The sequence below is a fragment of the Trachymyrmex cornetzi genome, unplaced genomic scaffold (assembly GCF_001594075.2).
Source record: "Trachymyrmex cornetzi isolate Tcor2-1 unplaced genomic scaffold, Tcor1.1 scaffold16, whole genome shotgun sequence".
Classification (NCBI taxonomy): Eukaryota; Metazoa; Arthropoda; class Insecta; order Hymenoptera; family Formicidae; genus Trachymyrmex; species Trachymyrmex cornetzi.
This window is the reverse complement of record NW_017296201.1, coordinates 3,950,087-3,972,931: the sequence shown is the minus strand read 5'-3', so window position 1 is coordinate 3,972,931 and position 22,845 is coordinate 3,950,087. Positions and strand designations below refer to the sequence as shown.

Genomic DNA, 22,845 nt, shown 5'->3' with positions numbered 1-22,845 from the left:
GCAATTAAGCTGCGTAAAAGTCTCATTTCCTCAACGCGTCAGTCAAATTGAATCTTCACCGAATTAAAGACTCAATCGCACCGTACGCGTAAGTACAGACGATGTCTCGTGACTTAAAAACAATGTATGGCACTCACCGCCGTCGACAGTAGAGACAGTGCTGGCCTTGTTGATCTTCGTGTTCCACATAGCGAGCGCGGGAGGCGCGGCGGGACTCTGATCGGGAGTCGGCGGATGAGCCGCCGGCATCGGCACCATCGTCGGACCCAGCTGTGCTCCAGGCAGATGGTCCGAGTTCGATCTGAACAAGCCCACGTCAAACCCCCGTCCGGGATAAGCCTCGTCATCCCGCTTGGACAATCTCTCCGCCAATTTCTCCGCCCTCTCTCGATCGGTCTCCTGTTTTATTCGAAGGTCTGGCTCCTGTTTTATTCGAAGGTCTGGCTCCTGTTTTATTCGAAGGTCTACGAACACGAGATTAAGAGCTTAGTTGCAACACAGATCAGTGGGATCTTTAGGTTGATTTTACATCGGTTTTATCATAATAGGTTTATCTCACCTTCGGCAACGCTTTCCTTGAGATCACAATTGTTGCGTTCCTCGGATCGCACTCGTTCCAGCTGCTGTTCCAGTTCCGTGGGCGTATGTGGCGCGGTGTGGGAATGCGAATGAGTTTCAGAAGGATGGGTGAACGATTGATAGAAGTGGTTTTTCAACAATGGATGCGGGGCGGACGCCGGCCGGAAAGCAGGGCCGTCGCGCAACACACTCGCTCTTCCTAATGTATCGACGTCGCTCGGCGATCTAAAAATACGCGGTCGCAGCTCGTATAATCTTACGCGAGTGAATTGGCAAGGACACGTAACACGGTGCAAATATTTGGTAAACACGCGTAATACGATGAAGAGGAAGCACGGAGAAAATCAAATCCGGAAATTGATGTAACGCCAAGTGGGGCAAATGAAGGAATACCCAAAACGTTCTTTATATCGTACGATAAAGCTCTTTGGAAGATTTTATGGTCTTGATTAGCGCAACATAATTGGCGAAAAACTACTTTAATCGTAAAAATAATATTCCGACAAGCTGAGATAGAAATTCGAAGAAACCGTAAAAGAGTCGCTTTGCCATAACGATCATTTCCTTATCGAAAATATGATAATTTAGATATTACTTTGTCGTTCGCAGATTGTCACATACGTCATCGTCATTAGAACGAAGGAAGGCCGCTCGTGGCCAGTTCCTTGTAAAAGAGTTTCACACCTCGGCGAAAGGTCCTTACCTCATCGCCCTCTTCGGCGGGCTCTCGCAATAAGGAGAGGTGGAGTACATATTGGGCATGATGTATTCCGGGGCGGGCGACGGCGCCGGTGTGGGGGTCCTCTTCATGATGTTCCTGACCGCCTCGCTCATGTCGCTCACATCACCAACGCCGCTACCACCACCCCCGTTGCCGATGGTACCACCGATGCTACCACTGCCGACGCTACCGCTGCCGACGCTACTCCCGACGCTACCGTTACCACCGCCTCCGTTACCCCCGCCTCCACGGAGAGCAGTAACATCGCCAGTGCTCTCTGCGTCCGCGGAGGTGTTGCTTTCCGCAGCGTGCCTCTGCGCCACCGCCAGCTTCTCGTGCTCGATGATCGATAGACCTTTAACCTGGAAAAGAAAACAATTAGGAATAAATGAATATATTTCAGGAAAATATCACACAGAAGGGAATAATATAAGAAATATTGTATAACGATACAAAAATATTATGCTATACTAAAAGAATTATTATGATAGTAAAATATATATATAATTTAAGGGGAATGCAAAAATATATTTATTGCATTTAGAAAGTTTGTTGTAAATATTGGATTATGTTAATGAATATTCCGCGTCACTGATGTCTCGACATGCATGATGGAAAAAACATTTTGTATTTGTGTTGGAAACGGTCCACTCACATTCTTGTTAACAGCTTATGTTGAATTTTTTGACATATTCGAGTACTAATTTAACATAATGTGATTATATTATTTAAATATTCTTATGTTAAATAAATGATATAAATTGATATTCAGCGTTTCTTAGTGTCAAAAGGACACAATTTATAAGCAATTAAACAAGTAATACAAAAATGTATTTTAAAATGTATAAATTCTAAGATATGTGTTTAATTAACATATCATAAATATTAATTATATCTATTAAAAAAATATATTTCCACAGTTTGTTTACAAACTGTGTCAACATCATCTTTTTTTTCTGATCATTTCTTGCACACAATATCTTTTGTTGTTTCCTAACATGTTCATCTTATAAATGAACGCAAAAATTTAAGTGAGACATGTGAAATGTGTTATATTCGTCACAAATTTTCCAACAGTGTATCAATTAAATAAAATCACATATTTTTGCAGTAAATACTTGAAAATATCAAATAAAAGCATACGATACAAAGTTCAGTCAACAACGCATTTCCGAGGTGAGTTTGACAAATGACTTGACTCTTCTACAATACAAATGACACAGACTTTAGCCAGTGCGCATTTTAAAGCCGCGTCGGACGCCGCGCCACATGTACAATTATTCGGGGGACATTATTTAGGGTCATTATTTACGGAAAAAGAGACAGGCACATACTTGAAGGCATTCAGCTGCCTTGAGGAAGGAGCTGAGGGATTCCTGGGACACATGTACCTCTCCACGGTACATGAATTCGAGGAGGGACGCCATATTGTGGGCACTCGTCCCATCGAGAATAACGATCAATCCCGCGGGAGAAGGCGGCATTCCTTCGAAAAGCTCCTGAAAATGCTTGCTGCATGCTGCGAGGATTAACCTGTGCGCCTTGAACGTAACTCCTGAAACACAAATAGGATGTATTGATTTCAAAAGATGAACGATGTAAGAAAGTACATACTGTCGCCAAACATACTGTTATCAAAAGAAAACATTTGACGACCATCGCTAATCCATTTTTACATAATTGAGTAAATTAAATATATATATATAAAATAATAGGATATTAAAGAGCCAACCGTACAACTTGTCGCGTAAAACAATTCTTCAATTTATATATTCTATCAATAATCATATTGAATTGGTACACTGAAAAAAAATATAGTCAATTTTAATAAATATTTAGTTGAATACTGCCAACTAAATATTTATTCAATATACAGATATATTTATTTGATACAAGAAATGTTAATTCTATATTCCATAATTATGCCAATAATCAAACTCGATTGGCGAAATTAGCAAAATTTTTGATGCACGCACAAGACGCTCTCGCGGGCCTTTTCTTTCTCACGGCTTACAATGTAAACGGGCACCAACGCGCGCAGCAGACGAGCGCGGGAATTTCAGCATGCAAAGAAAGCCGGTGACCGACGAACCCTTTTTTTTCAAGCGGCCCACCATTTCCCTCTCTACAACGTGACATAAAGGAACCGAGGCTAGCACGCCTGACGTCGATGCCCTTTCTCGCAGCCCGCTGCGTATGTAGGTCATCTTCGGACACGATCTTCCGTAATTCGTAATTCACGCAAGTATAATACGCGTTCGCCAGCGCGCGGGCGTGTAATATGACACGAGCGACCGCTGCACGTAAAGCGAGGAACGGTGTCCAGGAACGGTTGCGTGTAAAAAGAAAAAAAGAAATCGTCATCGTAACCGACCGTCGAAGCCTCTGCGATGTAGCTAAACATCCCGCCAATTTTTATTTTTAAAAAAACCCTCAAATTTTTGCTATCATGTTTACGAAGCTTAATTTAAAGCACTTTTTTTTATTGATTTGTTGAAAGTTCTTAAGACTAATTTAATTAACAGAAATTAGCTACAAAAATGTATGTATTTTCGTTATTGGTATCCCCCCCCCCCCCTGTTAAACCTATAGTGTCAAATTTAGTTTAATGTGAGTCGCCACTGCTCTCTCCTACTCAATCATATCGTTATTTTATACTAAAACAATGGTTATATTTGACACTATACAGTGTCAAATTTAATTATCGTTTTAGTAAAAAATAACGATATGTTTAGTAGGAGCCACTCACACTAGGTTAAATTTGACACTATAGATTTAACAGTGTATAGATATCGCGTTACTTCATTATTTTGTGATGATTCCGTGCGAATTAGGTGAATGGAACGTTTCATAAAAGAGCTTCGTGCGTTTAGACGGATGTGGGAAGAAGTCTCATCGGCAATGCCTTCAGAATAAGGAAATTAAGTGCGAGAAGAGAAAGGAGGAAGGTGACGAGGGCACAACCAGGTGGCTCAAAGCACCTGTCTTTCCGAGTGGCTCCCGGTACACAAAGTGTATCCAACTCTTTGAGCTTCCTCTCAGCGCGATATCATATTTCCTTGTACTCCCCGTTGCGCTCAATTTCAAACCTCTTATCCGACGAATATTGGATTTGCTGTGTACCCGGGGGAGAGGATTCAACGACTCTGTGATACCGCGTTCACCCGCGGTGCTTGTTGAAATACGTTTGCATTATGAACTTGTCTCGCGTATAATAATGACAGTGTCTCTTTATCTAACAAATATCAAATATACCTTCGATATCGAATTTCAATCGAGAACAATTTTCTTGCACTATCGCGGTATTTTAATCGCTATATATTAATTAATCTCCCTGCTTTTATAATCTGTCCAATATAAGATAGACGTGTTACAGATGTTCGGGCTAAATATACAGCTCATTATGCGCGATGCAAGGGCTATTTTGCGATCATCTTCCTTCGCTTATGACGACTTTCATAAGCGGAGTTTGGACACACAAATGCAGTATCAAGGTGTACAATGAGAACAATGAGAACAAGAATGTCAAATATAAAGAGATTCTCACATAATTTGCTGTTTGATTAAAAAAGAACAAATTTTGTTTCATAAAATATAATCATAGACTATGCATTCCTTGACCTAGCAATCTATGCTTCGTTAGAAAGTATCGAATTATATCGACATCTCTCTTTAATCTCAATACTCTTCGAAATTCTCGATATTTCACACTGAAAAAAATACTAAATTTTAATAAGTATTTGTTCGAATAATTCTAAGTAGATATTTATTAAATGTAAACATATTTGATACGAAAATCATGACTAACTTATAACTACAATTTTTTTATTGAATAAATATTTATATATAAATAAATGTTTGCTTAGTATATTCAAAGAGATATGTATTAAAATTTAGTAATTTTTTTTTCAGTGTAGAGAAAGGGAGCGATTTAAACTACCTCACTCTTTCTAAAAACGATAGTTTTAGACAATTCCATAAGAGTATTTTTGGCTGCGTTCCGTTTCACGCATGATGCGCATGCTGCATTAATTATCCTTGTTATTCACCGAATGTTAAACAAGGATAAATGATGCATCATGCGTGAAACGCAGCCCTTATTTCATCTATGGAAATAATCGGCAGTCGCTACGAAGGCAGTCGGAGATGGAGCACTCCTCGTCTGCGAACTGCGTTCGGAGACGCCATGGGACAGCCAGGCGGCAGCGCGGTTCGTCGGCACACTTGTGGAGATAATGAAATATGCAGAGTTAATCGGCGTATAGTCCCGAGACTACTAATAAATTCTATAATACGCCGCGCAGCAGCGGGTCCGCGGGATACTTCTCACGCACATACATTGTTATTCCCGTTATCGAGCCGCATGCAGAAATATACGCGCAATATATTGCAAAGAATTTCGGCAGAACATTGCGTAACGTGCGCGTGCGAAGCCTCGAGGACGTATTTGTGACACGCCGCAACATCGTCATCGACTCATCGAGCGAGCGGAGCTATTACTGAATGAGCGAGTAGAGATAACGCACGAACACTCTCAGCGCGGCTCCGCGCGCGTATCTATTTAGATATTGTTCGCAGTTACGCTTGGGAAGCGAACAGCAACGCCGTCACAGCGAAGGTTGTCGATTATGAATAAATGATAATGACTTGACGTCGCAACGTGCGAAAAAAGGTTTAGAATTTTTTCATTGAGAAAAAAAATTACTAAATTTTAATAAATATTTGTTTGAATAACTAGATTTAACTATAAATATACATATATTTTGTACGAGAACCATTAATTTGATTTATCTAGCATTTTTTTATTTACTAAATATTTATTTACCGTAAATAAATGTCGAGTTAGTATTATTTAAATACAATAAATTTTTATTAAAATTTAGCGCATTTTTTCTTAGTGTATGTACATAAGACATTTCTTCAAAACGACAATAGAAATTGTCTAATTACTAAATTTATCCGTAGTCTATTATTAGAACTTGCTAAAAGTTGGCGTGCAGTTCGGAAAACTCTGTTCTTGAATGTCTTTAATAATTCATATAAAAATTTTATTAGATATCAAGATTCAGCCTTGACCGTATTTGGCGCTTCTGTTCATTTGTATTAAACTGTGCGTTATCTAAAGCCACTACTGTTTTATTACCATCCGTACTATTTATGTACTGCTGGCATACGTTAGTTGAGAAATACGTTGCAAAATATTATATATAGCCATTTCGATGAGATTACGTGAGGGTCTAGTAACAAGGAGTGAGAAGCGCGGCGTGACTACCATCACAAAACTTGCAAATAAAACGCGCTTAGTTACGCAACAGTGCAATGCACTCTTCGCGGGCAATCTATTCATATTCCAAGGCCAGCCGGTAGAGCTCTTTGGGAGTTAGGGTTTTCGACGAAGCCTCTTACGACGGTCATCGTTCCCCTATCACGCAATAATAATTCGAAGCCTCGTGTACGTGCACCGTGGCCGAATGCGTACAATATACACCGTGGATGAAGGCGGCAATTACGGCTTAATTCAATGTCAATGAGCGACGATGTCAGCGACCGATACGTCGTCAAAGTTACCGCAATATTTATCAAAGGATAACTTCAGAAAAGTGAATTTGATACCGTAGGAGAGGATTCCCCCCAATCTTGGGTCAAACTTTGATAACAAATAATAAATGTCACCAAAGAGAGATCTCTAATCTTGAATAAAAAAAATATGGATCCTCTCGGCGTGATTTTTTTGTATCACTCTAAAAAATTCGAGACTATATTTCACGCAACAATAAGTCCTCGACAAGTCCTCTCGATTAAAAACAATTAGATTGGAATTAATTAAATAAAGGCAGAATAAAATATTATCTCGCTACCAAGAACTTGCGTCGTGGTACATGTCCTTTATTTGATTAATTTGAATGATTAACCACTTGAACTTTTATTGCAATTGGATTGGAAAATAACTAGAGACACCGATTGCCCGCGATATGTCACGGAGTATCCAAATTTCACAAGTAGATAAGAACGGTTGCCGATTTGATTAGAGCAGAGACAAACTCTAATATGGAGGAGGCGGCCAAGGGAAGGGAACAGCAGTCAATGCCCCGTCAAGGTCGACAATGCAGAGTGTGCTAGCAAGCAAATATGTGTTTGCCATATCGTATCGACTCGGCTTCACTCGTTTTAACTTCGCCCGTACGAAAAGTTGACAGGCCAATAGTGATTCGAGCTTCCTAGGGCCCGGCCAATGGCCGCGTGGGACCAAGGCCATCTTCTTCACACATACCCAAAGTTCGATGCACAGCACGGCGAAAAGCGGTGCCGGGAGAAGAAAAAAGATATGGTGGACTATGAGGGATCCGCGAGGGAGAGAGAAGACAGCACCACACAAGCAACGCGATACGGACAAGAAACGACACGTGGAGAAGCGACCGTGAATCTCGAGGTTGCCCTCGCGATAAATCGGCGAGTATTACGCGTGTTTTATCTGTGTGTATGATGGTATGCGACACATATGCACGCCGAGCGTAGGAAGAGCATTGTGACGTGGAAAATAGATGCGCGCCTCTTCGTCCGTGAATATTAAATCACGCATGGTTTCTCTCGTGACTCGAAGCTTTGGGCATTGCGATGTATGCGCGCAATTTTTGTTCCACGAAAATTCATTCGAGGATCCGATTTCGTGAGAATCATTAACGGCGAAAAAGCGGATGAGAATTAACGCATCCTAATTCAGTACACCAACGATTTCTTCTGCAGAGAATAGAACCGTGGCTTTCTATTTATATTTAAATATGATAATGAAACATTCTTTTCTCAATTAAGATGTTATCTTCTGAAGCAATCGTCTTCTGAATGTAAAATGTAACTGTTGAATAATTTAACCTCAGATATGCCTTGATGTGATATATCTGAGATTCCCTTTACTTTATATGTCCATTATTTTTTATTAGTAAAATACATTTGCCTGTTATCGTTATATCCTTAATGTTCTTCCAATCGAAAAAAAATTTATTATAATACGTTTATTTTTATGTAATATTTTCACAATACTCAGTCTGGTAAAATCGTGTCAGTAATGAATGATGACACCGAAAAATTATTTGCTTTCTTTACTTAATTTAATTTTTGTACAATATTGGTATCACAGAAGCTAATAGGTCTGTTCGCGTTGCTTGCACTTTTTACATTTATCATCTTCGCTTTCTCTCTCTTCAACCCGAATATATACACGAAGAGAATTTTCTTTTAAAATTTACCCTGAAAATATGATAGCTGTGGTACAATACAATATTTTAAAGATCTTTACCATGCACTTCAGTAAAATTGATCAAACTTATTTTATACTTTATTGTAGTTTTATTAATGAATAAAACAGATTTACATTAAAGTTCTTCGAAATACAATATTGTCCCACGACTGTCATATTTTCAGGGTAAATTCTAAGAAAAAATTCTCTCCGTACAGTTATTTTATTTTAAATGCAAACATTTTTGGGGATAATGATAGGAACAAAGAAATCCAACATACGGGAATGCATTCCTTACGAAAAAATACACTCTTGGCGATTCAAAATAACACCTAATTGAGTGTTAACTCCTAAATGAACCTCCAACTTGAGGATTAACACTCAATTTGAGTGTCATTTCGGACCACCAAGAGTATATTTTTTCGTAAGGGATATGTCAATGCACATAGGAACACGAAATAAGACAATAGCGATAAATTTCCGACGAGTTGGAATTCTATGTCTATCACCTTATAGCCTACCAATCGGCGTCCAGATTTCTAATTCTGTTTATATGTGCTACAACCTTGAAGCAGATGGAAGAAATATACTACAGTCTATATACGAGATCAGATTGGTTGGTATTTTTGTTCTTTCGCGGCATTGTGCAACGGGAGGCGGCAATTATATATCGCTTATTTCTATGCTATTCCTATTGCTGTTCTTATCGCTGTTGCCTCACATTGTGTTTAGGGCTTTATTCACGGTCACGAGCATTCGCTCGCGCATTACGCGCACATCCGTCGCCGGCGAGCGTATATAAATGCACACGGCGCGTTCCGTTCGTTACGTAACTCGCCGATGTCATTGACCCATTTTTGATGAACGATTTTGAATTCGATCAGAGGGATTTATCAGCGCTCGTGCTCTTTATGCACGATACGCGTAACGTATGCATATTTGTTTCTCGAGTAGTTGTTATTGCAGCCGCGTTATCTCGCCCCACTTGGTCCCCTTTTGTGAAGATTAACACAACCAGCAAGTTTTTAATAATCTGATAAGACCCGCCGTAACGTCGCGCTTTCGTAACTCCGCATTTGCCTTGTAATACTAACGAACTAGGCCTTGACGCACCTCCATGCGTCTAACGTTGTTGACTTTTCTTACAGACTGGCTCAAATGCGATTAGAATGTGACTTGAAATGTGACGTACTGTGACGAAATACAGTTATAGAATTAAGGGAGATGATCGACGGTGCGAATTGCATCATAACAGTCTAACGATTAAAGCGAGCTGTTTTAAAATCGAGGATACTCTAAAAACCGGTTTTATGTTGCTAACACTCGACTGAGTGAAACATGCCAGTTTTTATTGTCGCGATAACAAAATACCGAATGAGATAAAATCTCGACCGCATGTCTTTTTCTTTCACAACAATCTCGCATTTGGCATCATCATCGCGTAACAAAGCCTGATGAATGCCGCGCAGTTCCGCGATCTAGTGAGTTCCGCATTTAACGACGTATGGCCGGCCAGATTATATGTTTGTAATAGAAATAGCAACGGAGAAGGCCACGTAGTTCAACCAAGAAAATCATCCGACCACCCGGCTAGAAGGCCAACGAGAAGAGGATATATATATATATATATATCAAGTGAATGCCCGATCGGCAGTCATTAACCACTGACGTCTATATATACATATGTATATGCATATTTGCTCGCATAAAATAATTATGAAATCAATTTTTTATCATAAATTTTTTAATAGCGAATCGTTTCTGATAAACGTCAATTAAAATAACTGATCTTTCTTTAAACCGTATCTTGTATTTATACTTAACAGTCTTGTGTCCGTTTCTATCAATTTAATTTTAATTTCGGTTCAATTTACCCCTCACCTTTTTCTAATTCTTAAAACGTGAGAAAAAAAAGTGAAAGCAGTCTAGAAAAAAGTAAAGCGTTAATTGAACCGAGATTAAAATTAAACTATTAATAGAAACAAGCATCAAGGTTTAAGACAACGTTCTAATATCTCTTATATCCATTTCTATCAATATAGATTAATTTGAATCTTGGTTTAACCGGTTTTTTACGTTTTTCTCAGGACTAGAAAAAGATGAAAAGTTGGACCGAAATTAAAGTTAATAAATTATTTATCAGTACAAATGAATACTGTTAAAAATAGATGAATCGGTCGTTTACTTGGTGCATTCACCCAATGGTTCAAGGACGAGCTTTCACGTGACGACGCAAAAACACGAGGACGAGGACAAGGGGAGGATGACCCTAGGCAGGCGAAGTCAATGGCCGGAGTCCTGTTGCATCAGAGCGCGCGGTAACAGCTAACCTTGACTCCAGGAAGTGTACTTTTGCCATGAACGTGGCGGAGTTTGCGAGCGGCGTAGTGACGCTCGCGCGTTCCTTCAACTTCTCTTCCTTTTCGCTCGAGGTTATCCCCCTCGAGGCCTTCGGTCACGCATCGAGGCTCTCGAATTACTACTACTACTACTACGCTTTGTACCACCAGCTTCCTTGCATTCTGCCAATGTGTGGTGACGCACAGGAAGATCGGTACATGATGGAGAGCCTTGGAGATCAGCTTGCCTGAGATAGGTAGATAGCTCTGACGTCCCACGCAGAGCGGTATTACCAACCTCGATTATTTTGCGATGAGCTATTAGTTAACCTTGAGACTTGATGGAATATTCATAAATCAAACAAGCTCCATTTTTCATCATCTCAGCATGCGAATTGTTTTCATCTTTATATGTAATTATGTCTCGATATTACTTATATAGATGTTACTGGAATAACGACTGAAACTTCGTTCGATACCTTATTGTGGTATCGAAGCGACATACCTCGCGAAAAATTTGAATTGCGACACGTGATTCACTTTCGAGAGGTGATAAAATCTCTCGGTAACATTTTCAACCAACGTTTCGTATCACCGAAATATATCGACATTGCCGCGCACGTAGTATGCTTTAATGTACTAGGTACATAGTAGTATATATAGTAGTATATAATGTATTAGCATACATAGTATGCCAGGTTATTGAACACATTCAATGGTATGTCTCATTCATGCGAAAACATAGAAAAGCAAATAAGTACAATTGGCATATTAAATTTAGTATAACAAAAAACAACCTAAATCTGGGCTAACGAGAGTCAACGCGAACGGAGGTACGAAATAAATCTTTCACAAATAATTGTGTTAATTCATACGATGTGTGGATATCATCTTTATTTGAAATTTTGAAATCTTGAACAGACATACTCGTCAGATAGAGTGGACAGAGTTGAAACAAATTTACATCAAATGTATTATAAAATGTGTTTAGTTGTAAATATTAATATATAATCCAAAGTTTTATGATGAGATTTGGCGATCGTGTGAATAACACTACAATTTTGACAACCTGCGAGTGACTCTACATCGAACGTTCGCGAAATCTAGTACGGTTTAAGAAGATTGTTGGTGAAGATTCCAAAGCGAATCGAAACGTTCAAGATTTAGCAAAAAGGCCCAGGAAGAATGGCGTTTTGGTGAGATTAAACAGAATTTATCGTTATAACTTTCTTTTTGCTGGGCTTTTTTATTGATTTAATTAGAACATTTGCTCAGGGTATGCAACATGATTTCACTTTTCCAATGTTTGTTACGAACTTTTGAAACCGATGAAATCGGGATCTTTTTAGCAAGCGTATCTGTCGCATAACCGCAAACAGTATCCGCCGCAAGCGGATATAATATTATGTATCTCGCGATATCATACCGGATGCATGGCTTACAGAAATTTAAATCAGGTCACGCGACTGTGATCGATTCACGAAATATTTAATTGCATGCATAGTGCACGCAGGTGCGTAATTGACGAACATTGGACACGCACCGATGCGTATCGCTCCATGCGGCATCTGTTTGTGTTATAGCCGTGTCGTGAAACGCAAGTACGCCCTAATTCCCGCGACCTGTTTAACTCGCCCAGATAACGCGTTGGTCGAAAAAAAAAAAGACCGCTACCTTATCGTGCTGCACTAGGTCTACTGACCTAGAAAGCGACACACTCACAACATGAATGGATCAAATAAATGCCTGAGACATTTGAATTTTCTGCATCCATAGCATTTTGAAATTTTCAGTCACTTATGCCGAAAAAAAGATAAATGGTTTAAAGATATGCAAGGTATTTGCTTAGGACACCTAAAAAAATTTTAATTTCATAGTTAGATTTTTTATTAGGTTTTTACTTTTGCTATTATAATATAATTATTATATAGTAGTAAGTGGAGAAAATACTATTATAATTTATTATTATAGTATAGTTAAATTTATATGTGTAATACTTATATATCTTATATATAAGTATACATATATACCTTATGAAATGGAGGAATATAAAGATAATGAATTTTAAGATTTCTAGACAGCTGGGCAATACCTCTTATTTTTCATTTTCAGAAAACGATTTAAAAAACCTATATCTGAGATACTATAATAACCATCCCATCTACTCACTTAAAGATTAAAGATCTGAATATATAATTTTATAGATTTATGAATGCTACGACTAGCTAAATGCTATGAATTCCAGTTTTCAGGAACAAAAAAATATTTTCTTTAACAATGAGTCATCGAATGTATAAATAATAATCGCACAATCAAACGAGCAACGTACAATTCATTACGACAATGACAAATTGTGGCAAATCATAAAGTGCAAGAATGTGATAAACAGTTTTCATGGCAAGCCTCGAAATCTCGCAGAAACTCTCTGATCTATATCGTTACCTAGGTAACACCAGATAAGTGTAATACTTAAAGTAAACTGTGACACGTAGGGATATTTCGTGGCGGAGCAGTGTGGCTTCTCGCACCTACCTATTACGATAACGAAGGGCAGCCGCGTTCAAATACGAGGGCGAACGGTACGTGTGTGCCGTTTTCTAATGTTCCATGTGTCGCTTTATACTGCGGATGCCGTAATGGTGAACGTGCGATGCGTGCCACGCATAGACGCGAACGCAGCGATCGTGCGTGAGTTATACGCTAGAATTCTAATTTGAATCCGACGACGAATCTCGTCGTCGTTTGCATATGTTCGCGGTCGTTCGTACGCCGTACGATCTTCCCGGCAGAGATTTCGAACGGTTAAGCTACTTGCGAAACAGCACGCGCGCCTTTGTCTAACATCGAAGTCACCGCACACATAACACGTGCGCACGCACGCACGCACGCACGCACATACATGCGACACACGCGTCCAGTGCGTCTGATAAATGTATGCATGGAGACAAATATATGGCTCTGTGGCCCTAAATTCAACGCGCTACTTGTAAAGTTCGTTAGATATCGCAGTATGTCATGAACAACATCATGCACGGACAAACACGCACGCACGTACACACGCTACGTGCTGATCCGCGTAGCCAAATAGTGCCTGATAGTGTCTGGGCCGATTGGCGCCTATCAACGTCTCGATCGATATCCCGCGTTCGAGGGAAACGAGCACGGTTACTTTGGAGTAGCTTTTCTGGTAGTATATATTAATGTCCATCTTGAATCGATAGAATATGAATGTATAATTGCTCGGTGATGTCGATTTATGAAGGATTTATGCTAATTAGCGTATAGGCAATATTGCCCTCTTCTTTTCGATATGCCGGTGTACTACTTCCGACTTTTGTGCTTCCTCTTAGCACCAATTTGAGATGCCGCGTGCTAATATTTTGGCAAACAGTACGTGCACAGCATACTCGTCGCCCGAATGTTTTGGCTTCGACGAAATAGCTTTCTAATGCCTAGCTATCAGAGAGCGTTTCTATTAATTTAATGTTGAATTTGCTATTCATTACGCTCTAATATATAATCAAACTTGAGATTAACATGCAGCCTTCACTGTTAAATCTGTAGTGACAAATTTAACCTAATGTGAGTCGCCGCTGCCTACTAAATATATCGTTATTTTTTACTAAAATGATAATTAAATTTGACACTATGTCATGTCAATTTGACACGATACAGTATCAAATTGATACTATATAGTCAAATACAACCATTGTTTTAGTATAAAATAACGACATGATTGAGTAGGAGCAGTAATGATTCACATTAAGTTAAATTTGACACTATAGATTTAACAGTGTTGATTACAAATGTAAAGCACCCCCACAAATGGAACGAATTGTTTATATATCAAAAACAAGAAATAAATCAAAAAGTTTTATTAAAAAATTATATTTATTTTTATAATAATTTCAATATTTTGAAACCTCCTTTGACTTTTATTGCTGCCTTTTCCAAGAGAATGCAATAAATTGATGGTACTTTTTATACTTATGGCCAAGGCTGTAATTTTTAAAAATATGACTATATATTTACAGTCATTAAACACTCATGTAAAAAAATAGAATTGTATGCGTGTGTATATAGAAGCATTTATCTATTTATATAAGATTATTTCTGATAAGGATATGTATCGCATGTTAGTTGCAAATCGATATCATAAAACAATTTAACGCGTCGTCCTTGCGGAAAATAGATCCAACCGACCGATCGATGGATCGTAGAGATTACCTTCTATCTCTCACATCTCTGGGATATCGTTCGTCGCTTTTTTTCGTGAATTCCAAACGTACGCACGATCTCGATTGCGATCGAGAGTCGCGGTTCTCAAGGAGAAACCAGTCTACATTTCGAGATGGTGCGTTTGTAGCGCATGCTCGTCTTGCGTGTACACCGGGACGAGCACGAAGAGAGGACGGTTAGATCTAACTGTAACCAAGACCTACTTTTCGGGCTTCCTACGAGATACATACACGCACTTGCGGATGCACACACTAACGCGGGTGTGCGCGTGCGCCCACAAAACCCCTCGGTAGTTGCCCAACGTTCTTCTTCGTGACGCCACGACTTGACGCATTACTCCTTTCCCTATCTTCGACTGCTTTTCGTCCTTGAACCCTTCCCACTCGCCTGGCTTCCTTTCAAATTTCCACCCTTTGGCCTTCTGAGAAAGAATCTTACAGTTTCGTGTATATATATATATATATATATATATATATATACATATGTTACGCGATACAGCGACGTTTAAAAATGATATTGAATAAGTAGAAACTCATTTGTTAATCCTTTCGTTTGAAGAATAAAAAATAACATATCTTTTTCACGAAAAGAATGGTTTTACTAAAGTACCTAAAAATTTAGTTAGATACAGATCCGAAAAAAATTTTGTTAGATTATCAAAATAATTCTGTAGGACGCTCAAGCTAATTATTTGAATGTTAAAATTTTTTGCAGTATTGTTTATTATGCTTGAGTGTCCTGCATAATTATTTTGATGGTTCAATAAAATTATCCTCAGATCTATATTTAACCTTTAAACGCCACACTACGAGAACAATACACTGCATTATGGTATACCCAATTCAATTGCTTATGACTTTGATAAAAATAAACATATTGTAAAAAAGTTTTTCAATCGAAACGCCAAACACTGAGAAACATAACGATCCGAGCAAAGGTTTACATCTTTATTAATGAAAAAAGTTATATAAGCAATGGGAAAAGAATTCGAAAGCATTGAAAAAGGCCGAGTATGCCATATACCGAAAAGGCCAGCTCAATTTTTAAATACTTTAGCAGAATCATTTTTTTCGTGAAGATGTTTGAGGTTCGAAGGGACCGCTCATATCGATTTTAGTTGCGTTCTCTGACCGACTTTGCTCTCATTCTCTCCATAGTTGCGGTTTTCGTAAATCAGGACGCGCACACGGTTTATAAGGTGAAAGCGTTAGACGAGAATTGAATAACGGGTCGTCTCTAGGCGGTAACAGTACGCCGGTTGCACACGCGGTGGAACTAATATCAACGTCGAAACGTGAGGAGAGTCTCGGAAATGCGGCCCCAAAAGCGGAGGGCGGCCACTGAGGGTTATCGCAAATCGATATCCATGAACTTTAACTTTGTTCGATTTCATCAGACTTCGATTTCATCGTTCCTTCACCCTCTATTGAAAAAAAAATAGTCCAGCGAGAGAAAAAAGGGGAAGAGGGACAGCGAATGCAAAGTTCCGAATATTACCGCAATTTTACTCTTTTAATATGAATGACATAATCATGATTTTGACAAAGGAACACCAGCTTTACAATACAACACGAATTGCAGCAATGAAAATAGGAAAATATAAGAAGGTAACTTACTTCTTGATTGGCCTTGTTATAAGTTCATATATTTATGGCCTCTAACTGCAAGAGATAGTATTATCGCTTTTATGCGGTATACTTATCCGGTTTGTATGTTAGACAGATATGAAACCACACACACAGTGTACGTGACAAATTAGTGTTTACTCGACGAAGTGTTTAGCTCGTTGGATGTTTTGCCGATTATGTATTGCACGTGCTCTATTAAGACCGTTTATCTTTATCAATTAAGATGAATGGCTGATGTAAATAAGTGATGAGCGATATAAAAATAATAGACCAAATTTCTTAATAAAATCCTGTCCTTATATGCACAAGTTTAGGAAATGTAATAACAGTAACGAAGAGAAGCATGTTTCTGATGGTATTACTTACATTTTAATGTTATTAAATCCCCTAAAGTCTGTAACAACATCGTCGTCGAAACTGCATTTGAAAGTTCGATGTAACCAGAATATCGAGATAATTCAGCTTTATCAATCACTGAATAACTACGAAGATATCCGTAATAAAAAGAAAGACTCGCGCGACAAGTGGTGAACCAACTGGTCAATTAACTTGATCAATTCTACGGTCATGCAATGAAGATTAGTCGATCGATTGGAACTCGACTTCACACGCTGCGCACTTAGAGGAACTCTGAAGAATTTTTAAATATACACGCACGTTATCGCGCACATATTACGTCTTGCATTAGCCGATCGCGTCGAAAAAGCAGGGAATGTAAGAACGTTTGCCGAAAATTGCACATTCTTGTTTATTTAGCGCGAACGATAAAGCAGCGAATATCTAGTTTCACATACTGACACTTAGCTTTAAGTATACACGCACGTTATCGCGCACTTCCTCTGATAAGTTCTCGAATTTTATCGACGTCGCGCAACTTCGATGCACCGTAATACATGGACGTAATTATTGCGTGGATTGCAATAACGCCAATATTTACGTCATTTCGAGCTGACGAAAAGTTCCTCGATCGCGCAATTTCTACGATTTGTTTACATTTTTTAAGATGTCATCGACCACATATCTCATTTATCGCACTCTAGGCGATGAGACTATTATCGAATTCGATTGGACGGTCAGCATTGCATATATTTAAAATCATACACAAATGGCGTAAAGATATGTGTTTATTATAAACATAGAAATCAATTAAACCGTGAAATTCTCAATACACTTTATTGTATTACGTATTTGTATATTTTATATTTCAAACTGTTTGCATTCCACTTTTATACTCAGATTAAATCAGTGTACAACGACTTTAATATGCACCAGGATATTATGGAGTTATTCAAAATGAATTATTCAATTATTTGCCTATTTCTATTTTTTTAGGGAAAATGAAATAAAGGAAGTATTTAAGAAGGGCTACGAGCTAATGAACAATTTTCAATATACGTTTATTGTAACCAACGTTTCTCGACCTCTTTTATCGGGTCATCCTCAGTGTTATTAATTTAAATTATATAAACCGCCAATCATAATTGCGCGAACCAGACCGTTGGACACATATTTTGAAGTTTGTGTACCATATTCTTTCTTTGGATTATTTAATTGGTCCTTGTGTACAATGTATATTCTTGTTATATGAATTGAGAAATAATAAACAATGTAGATAAATTACACACTCCCATTAATCTAATAATTAATATAACAATTAGAAAATGAAATAATTCCGGAATTCATTTTGACTTGTTTATGATAGGTGCCTTGTGCATATTATTGCGTCCACTCGAATTCGTCATTTATTGGAATTTCCGTAAAAAAAAAAAAAAAGACTTCGATACCAATCACTTCTTAAAAATACCGATCGTTCACACGATTGACGAACCCCGCGCGATCACAATACTAAAACAAGCGCGTTGCACCGCTGCTCGGTGCGAACTGCGGTTTCGCGCGAACGGGCCGCAAGAGCACCCGCTGCACTCGCTGCGTCGGTGGGGAAGGCGCACAAGGAAATTCGCGTGTGCACGTGCATGTGTATACACTGCATCCGTACACCACGGTGTGCAAGAACCGAGGACTCGCACGTGCACGCCGACTGACTCTGCGCGCTGCCGATTGGGTGGCTATCGAGGGTAGGGAGCCGGTCCAATCGTTTACCCCCTGCACTTCCTATGCAGTCGCGAACTTGTACCACTTGCCGACGAAGTGGTAGCGTGCGAATGCAACGCGCCGCCAGCCTGCCCTTTCGCGCAAGGAGTCGCGACTCGCGTTTGATCGGACGCGATTTATGAAGCGCAAAACGGCCGCTGTAAAATACTTGATCGGTTTTCCGTTACGTTGTATGAACTGTTTAACACTAGAACCGCGGTTGTGCCATTCTTTTACTCATCTGATAGTTTTTCTTTTCCAGTTAATTTGGATCTGCACGTAGAGTTTAGCTTTTTGTGACTTTTCATAAATAAATTATAATTAATTACAATTTACTTTTATGCGACAGCCCTCCCTCGTAGAAAGCCAAATTTATCTTGAATCGCGATTGGGTTAATTTAAACCCACGGTTTTAGTGTTAAAGGTTTTGTTATCATGTCAAATAATTTTTACCAATTTCCTTTTTCCTTGAATATATTTTTCTCACATGAATCATACGAGTATTTACACCTCTTCTGTTGTTTTAATTTTAACAACAGGCGCATCTTTATTTTTTTTGTTTTTTCGTTAATTACATTTACTATACACTGAAAGAAATCATTTTGTACGTATAAGTTAAAAAATTGTGTCCTAACCAAAATTTGGTTAGAATAGTCAAACTTTGGTTATTCTAACGGACTACAATGACAAATTTAATTAGAATAACAAAAACTTTGTTGTCCTATTTAAATTTTGATTGAGACACACGAAATGATTTCTCTCAATGTATAATTATTTTGAGAATTTATGGAGCTTCTAAAAATTGCGAAAAAAAAGAAAGAGCTGATTCATTCGATAATCATTGCGGCACGGCGGTTTTTTCCATTAGAAAACGAGTTAGGAGTGACTTAGTCTGTCATGTTTGATTTACACATATGACAATTTGCGGCAGTGTGACGCAAAAATTCGCTGCATTTGATTACCGTTTATGTAAAACGTGATGTTTACATTGGAAAATAATTGAATATCAAATTAATTTATATCACTATTAAATGGATGGCTGCATCGATTGCGTGCCCGGTGCTGCATTAATTGCATCGCGTCAATACGTTCGATCACGCGCGACATAAAAGCAGCTATCGAACGAATAACGGTGGAATCTTCAGGTGCTCCTTGTTTGAAAGTGATGTCGAAAAAGTGAAAGCCCGAATTGTCCTATGCTCGTGCAAGAAGGCATGAAACTTTCTCATCGCTTATGTAGATTCGATTCGATTCGTATCGGTAAATGTAGCGCATGTGACGCTAGAAATATTACGAGCGAATGCAATTCGACGAAGTTGTTTTTTTGCGCGTCGACCTTCTACCTGCATAAGCGAGACCAAAGAGTCAAGGTCTTGGAATAGGCGGCCGAATTCTTCAATATTTTACTCGGATTCTCGCGTTACGTCTAACAACTCTTGGAAATATTCGAAACGATTATTTTACCATAAAATCGAGTTACCATAACCAGTCAAAATAACTTAACCCAATTCTTTTTTTTAATTACGAGACAACAGATATGTCCAAAATCAGGATATAAAATGTCTTAAAACGTTATTAAGACATTTTGACACGTGCGCTGTCTATATTATTAAAATATTATTAAAAAATTATTGAAATTATGAAATTATTTTATGTCACACAATTATCCCGATTTTGAGTCAAAGTCATCATTTTACATCTATATAATTTCTCGAAATACTAAATTTAACGAATCGGCCAGTAGAACTCCTTTTGTTCGAATCATACTGAAGAATTATTTCGATAGAGAAACTCATTTGTCGCGTTCACGTTGCAAAAGAATACGCATAGAGATTGTAAGAAGAAAAAATAATGCATTTTCACATGAGAAAAAACTTACCCTCGCAAAACAGAGTGACATCGGTAAGACTCTCGCTTTTGAATAAATTCGAGAACGTCGTTGCTAAATTGCTGCCAAAACTGTTCCACTTGAGACAAAACTGCTGCTGCTGATGAAAGTCCATGATGCCACCCTTAGGCTTAACTCCGTGACCTTCGCTGCTCCTTTTGCAGCCACCTGGATATTTACCTTCTTGATCGCGCTCGTGCCCAATTGCTCGTCCAGCTACGCAGAAAGGAAGTTTGATTATTGACCTCTGTATCTCTCTTTCTCTCTCGTCATTTTAAGTTATCTCGCTATTACCTACACTGAAAAAATTAAATTTTAATAAATATTGGAATAGCTGTAAGTAAATATTTAAACAAAAACCATTAATTTTATTTATTTACCATTTTTTCTTATTGAATAAGAATTTATTTATTGTAAATAAACGTTTACTTGCTACTTAAAGAAATGTGTATTAAGATTCAGTAAATTTGTTTCAGTATTCTGTTCCTCAATTTTTTCTTTTCCTATTCTTATATTTTATTTTCATTTTATATTTGTAATTTTATTTTATGTACTTGGTTTCAATTTCTCTTATCTTGATACTCAATCATGTACTGCTTTTTAATGCTTGAGAAAATCCCCAAATCTAGAGCGTTTAATAAATAATTATATCTATCTTTTTTTCTTTTGACGAGATGTGTGTGTGTAGAAAATATATCTGCACAGATGTGTGATAAAAAGCAATTAAACTAAATTTTGAAAAAAAAAAATTTAATTAAAAATTTAATAAAATTATCAACAAGTTTTTCACAATTAAATATGAAGGAAACATTTCACATAAAACATTTACATTCTCGCTATTGCATAATTGAAATTAAAGTATACTACATTCAGATCTCGATCCGTGTATGAACACGCGATGAAAGTTTACAGATCGCATTACTGTCACCTGTTTTGAATGTTGACAACCTCGAGATACTTCATAAACGCGACATACCTCTTTCGCTTCACTGACTCCGTGCGTAATATGTTTATCGTGACAGAGAAATTATTGAACGTGTGATCCAACAATCGTTGCTTCACGCGTGCGTTACGTCGCGTCGTCGCGGTAAACGTCAGACACAAACAATTCCAGTTCTCCAGAATCGCGGTTGCACGCGGAGTGTCTTGCCTATCGGCAATCACGAACCGCGATCGCACAATGCCGGCCGCGCCATGTCAAAATTCCACCGCATTTCCGCGACGCCCGCGATAAAACGCCGAGCGAGAAGAGAAGACCTTAGCGATGGCAGGGGCGTGTCAACGAGTATACGAGCGGAACAGCCGTTCTAACTTCATTTACAAACTTCCACGACGTAACCGTCAACAACGACAACCGGCGACGCTACTACTCGAAATACACTTTAGTCTCTGTTTCGCGTCACGGATGGACACGCCGTCACTACACCGGAAGGAGAGAAAAAAAGAATAGAAGAAGTTACAGAGTCTTGCAGAAGCCACGCGCACGTGTCCTTCACGTGGCGCATAATCCGCGCGTGCAGTGTCCAGAGTGCGTTGTATCACTGATATCGATTGGTATCACAAAAAGAGTGTGAAAGTAGAAAAGTCTCGAGTAGAACTCTCGGCCGATCCCGCTGTGCGTCCGGGACCAGTGACGGCAGTGACGCATCGGTTGCGTGAGCACCAAATAGACGACTGACTATACGCACTCGCCGGCCGAAATCGAGTCACCGGCTTGCATCGCGCATCGGCATATGAACGAATCGCGCGTGACTGTCGTCGTTCGCGGTGCGACCGGGCCACCGGGCCCGGGTACGCGCGGTCGCCGTGCGGGAGGGTCCATCGATGCGCGCCAGTCGAAAAATCGCGGGCGCGAGCGAGAGGGAACGAGGAGGCTAGGCGGTAGCGCGCGGTACCGTGAGACGACGGGAGACGGGAACGGACCGTTCGAGAGGGAGAGAGAGGGACCGCTGTTGCTGTATATCGCCGAGAAAAATGTGAATATGGGTCATCGGTGGCGATGCAAATGCGGTTACACGGAATCGAGGCGTGTGGAGAGATTTCGGTGTTCTCTTCGGGCACCCGGCAAAACACGGAACCACCTTAAAGGGGGATAGGGGGTCGCCGGGTGGGTGGTCAAGGGCGGG

General features: G+C 39.1%; 1 protein-coding gene across 1 annotated transcript; it reads right to left on the bottom strand.

Annotated features, from left to right (window-relative positions):
- Positions 1-63: 63 nt before the first annotated feature.
- On the bottom strand, positions 64-20,875 carry chinmo (Chronologically inappropriate morphogenesis). The gene is made up of 5 exons (XM_018503858.1): positions 20,711-20,875; positions 2,635-2,855; positions 1,283-1,662; positions 560-804; positions 64-440 (listed from the first exon to the last, which is right to left on the bottom strand). Exons 1-5 carry the CDS (start codon positions 20,832-20,834, stop codon positions 64-66), a joined length of 1,347 nt encoding a protein of 448 aa, XP_018359360.1. The 5' UTR covers positions 20,835-20,875.
- Positions 20,876-22,845: the final 1,970 nt, after the last annotated feature.

What these genes read in the sequence shown, in the direction of transcription:
- chinmo (XM_018503858.1), bottom strand. Translation starts at nt 20,834, where the DNA reads ATGGACTTTCATCAGCAGCAGCAGTTTTGTCTCAAGTGGAACAGTTTT. An exon ending in TGTCACTCTGTTTTGCGAGG is followed by an intron (nt 2,856 to 20,710) that starts GTAAGTTTTTTC and finishes TTTGTGTTTCAG; the next exon opens with GAGTTACGTTCAAGGCGCAC. An exon ending in AGGCAGCTGAATGCCTTCAA is followed by an intron (nt 1,663 to 2,634) that starts GTATGTGCCTGT and finishes TTTCTTTTCCAG; the next exon opens with GTTAAAGGTCTATCGATCAT.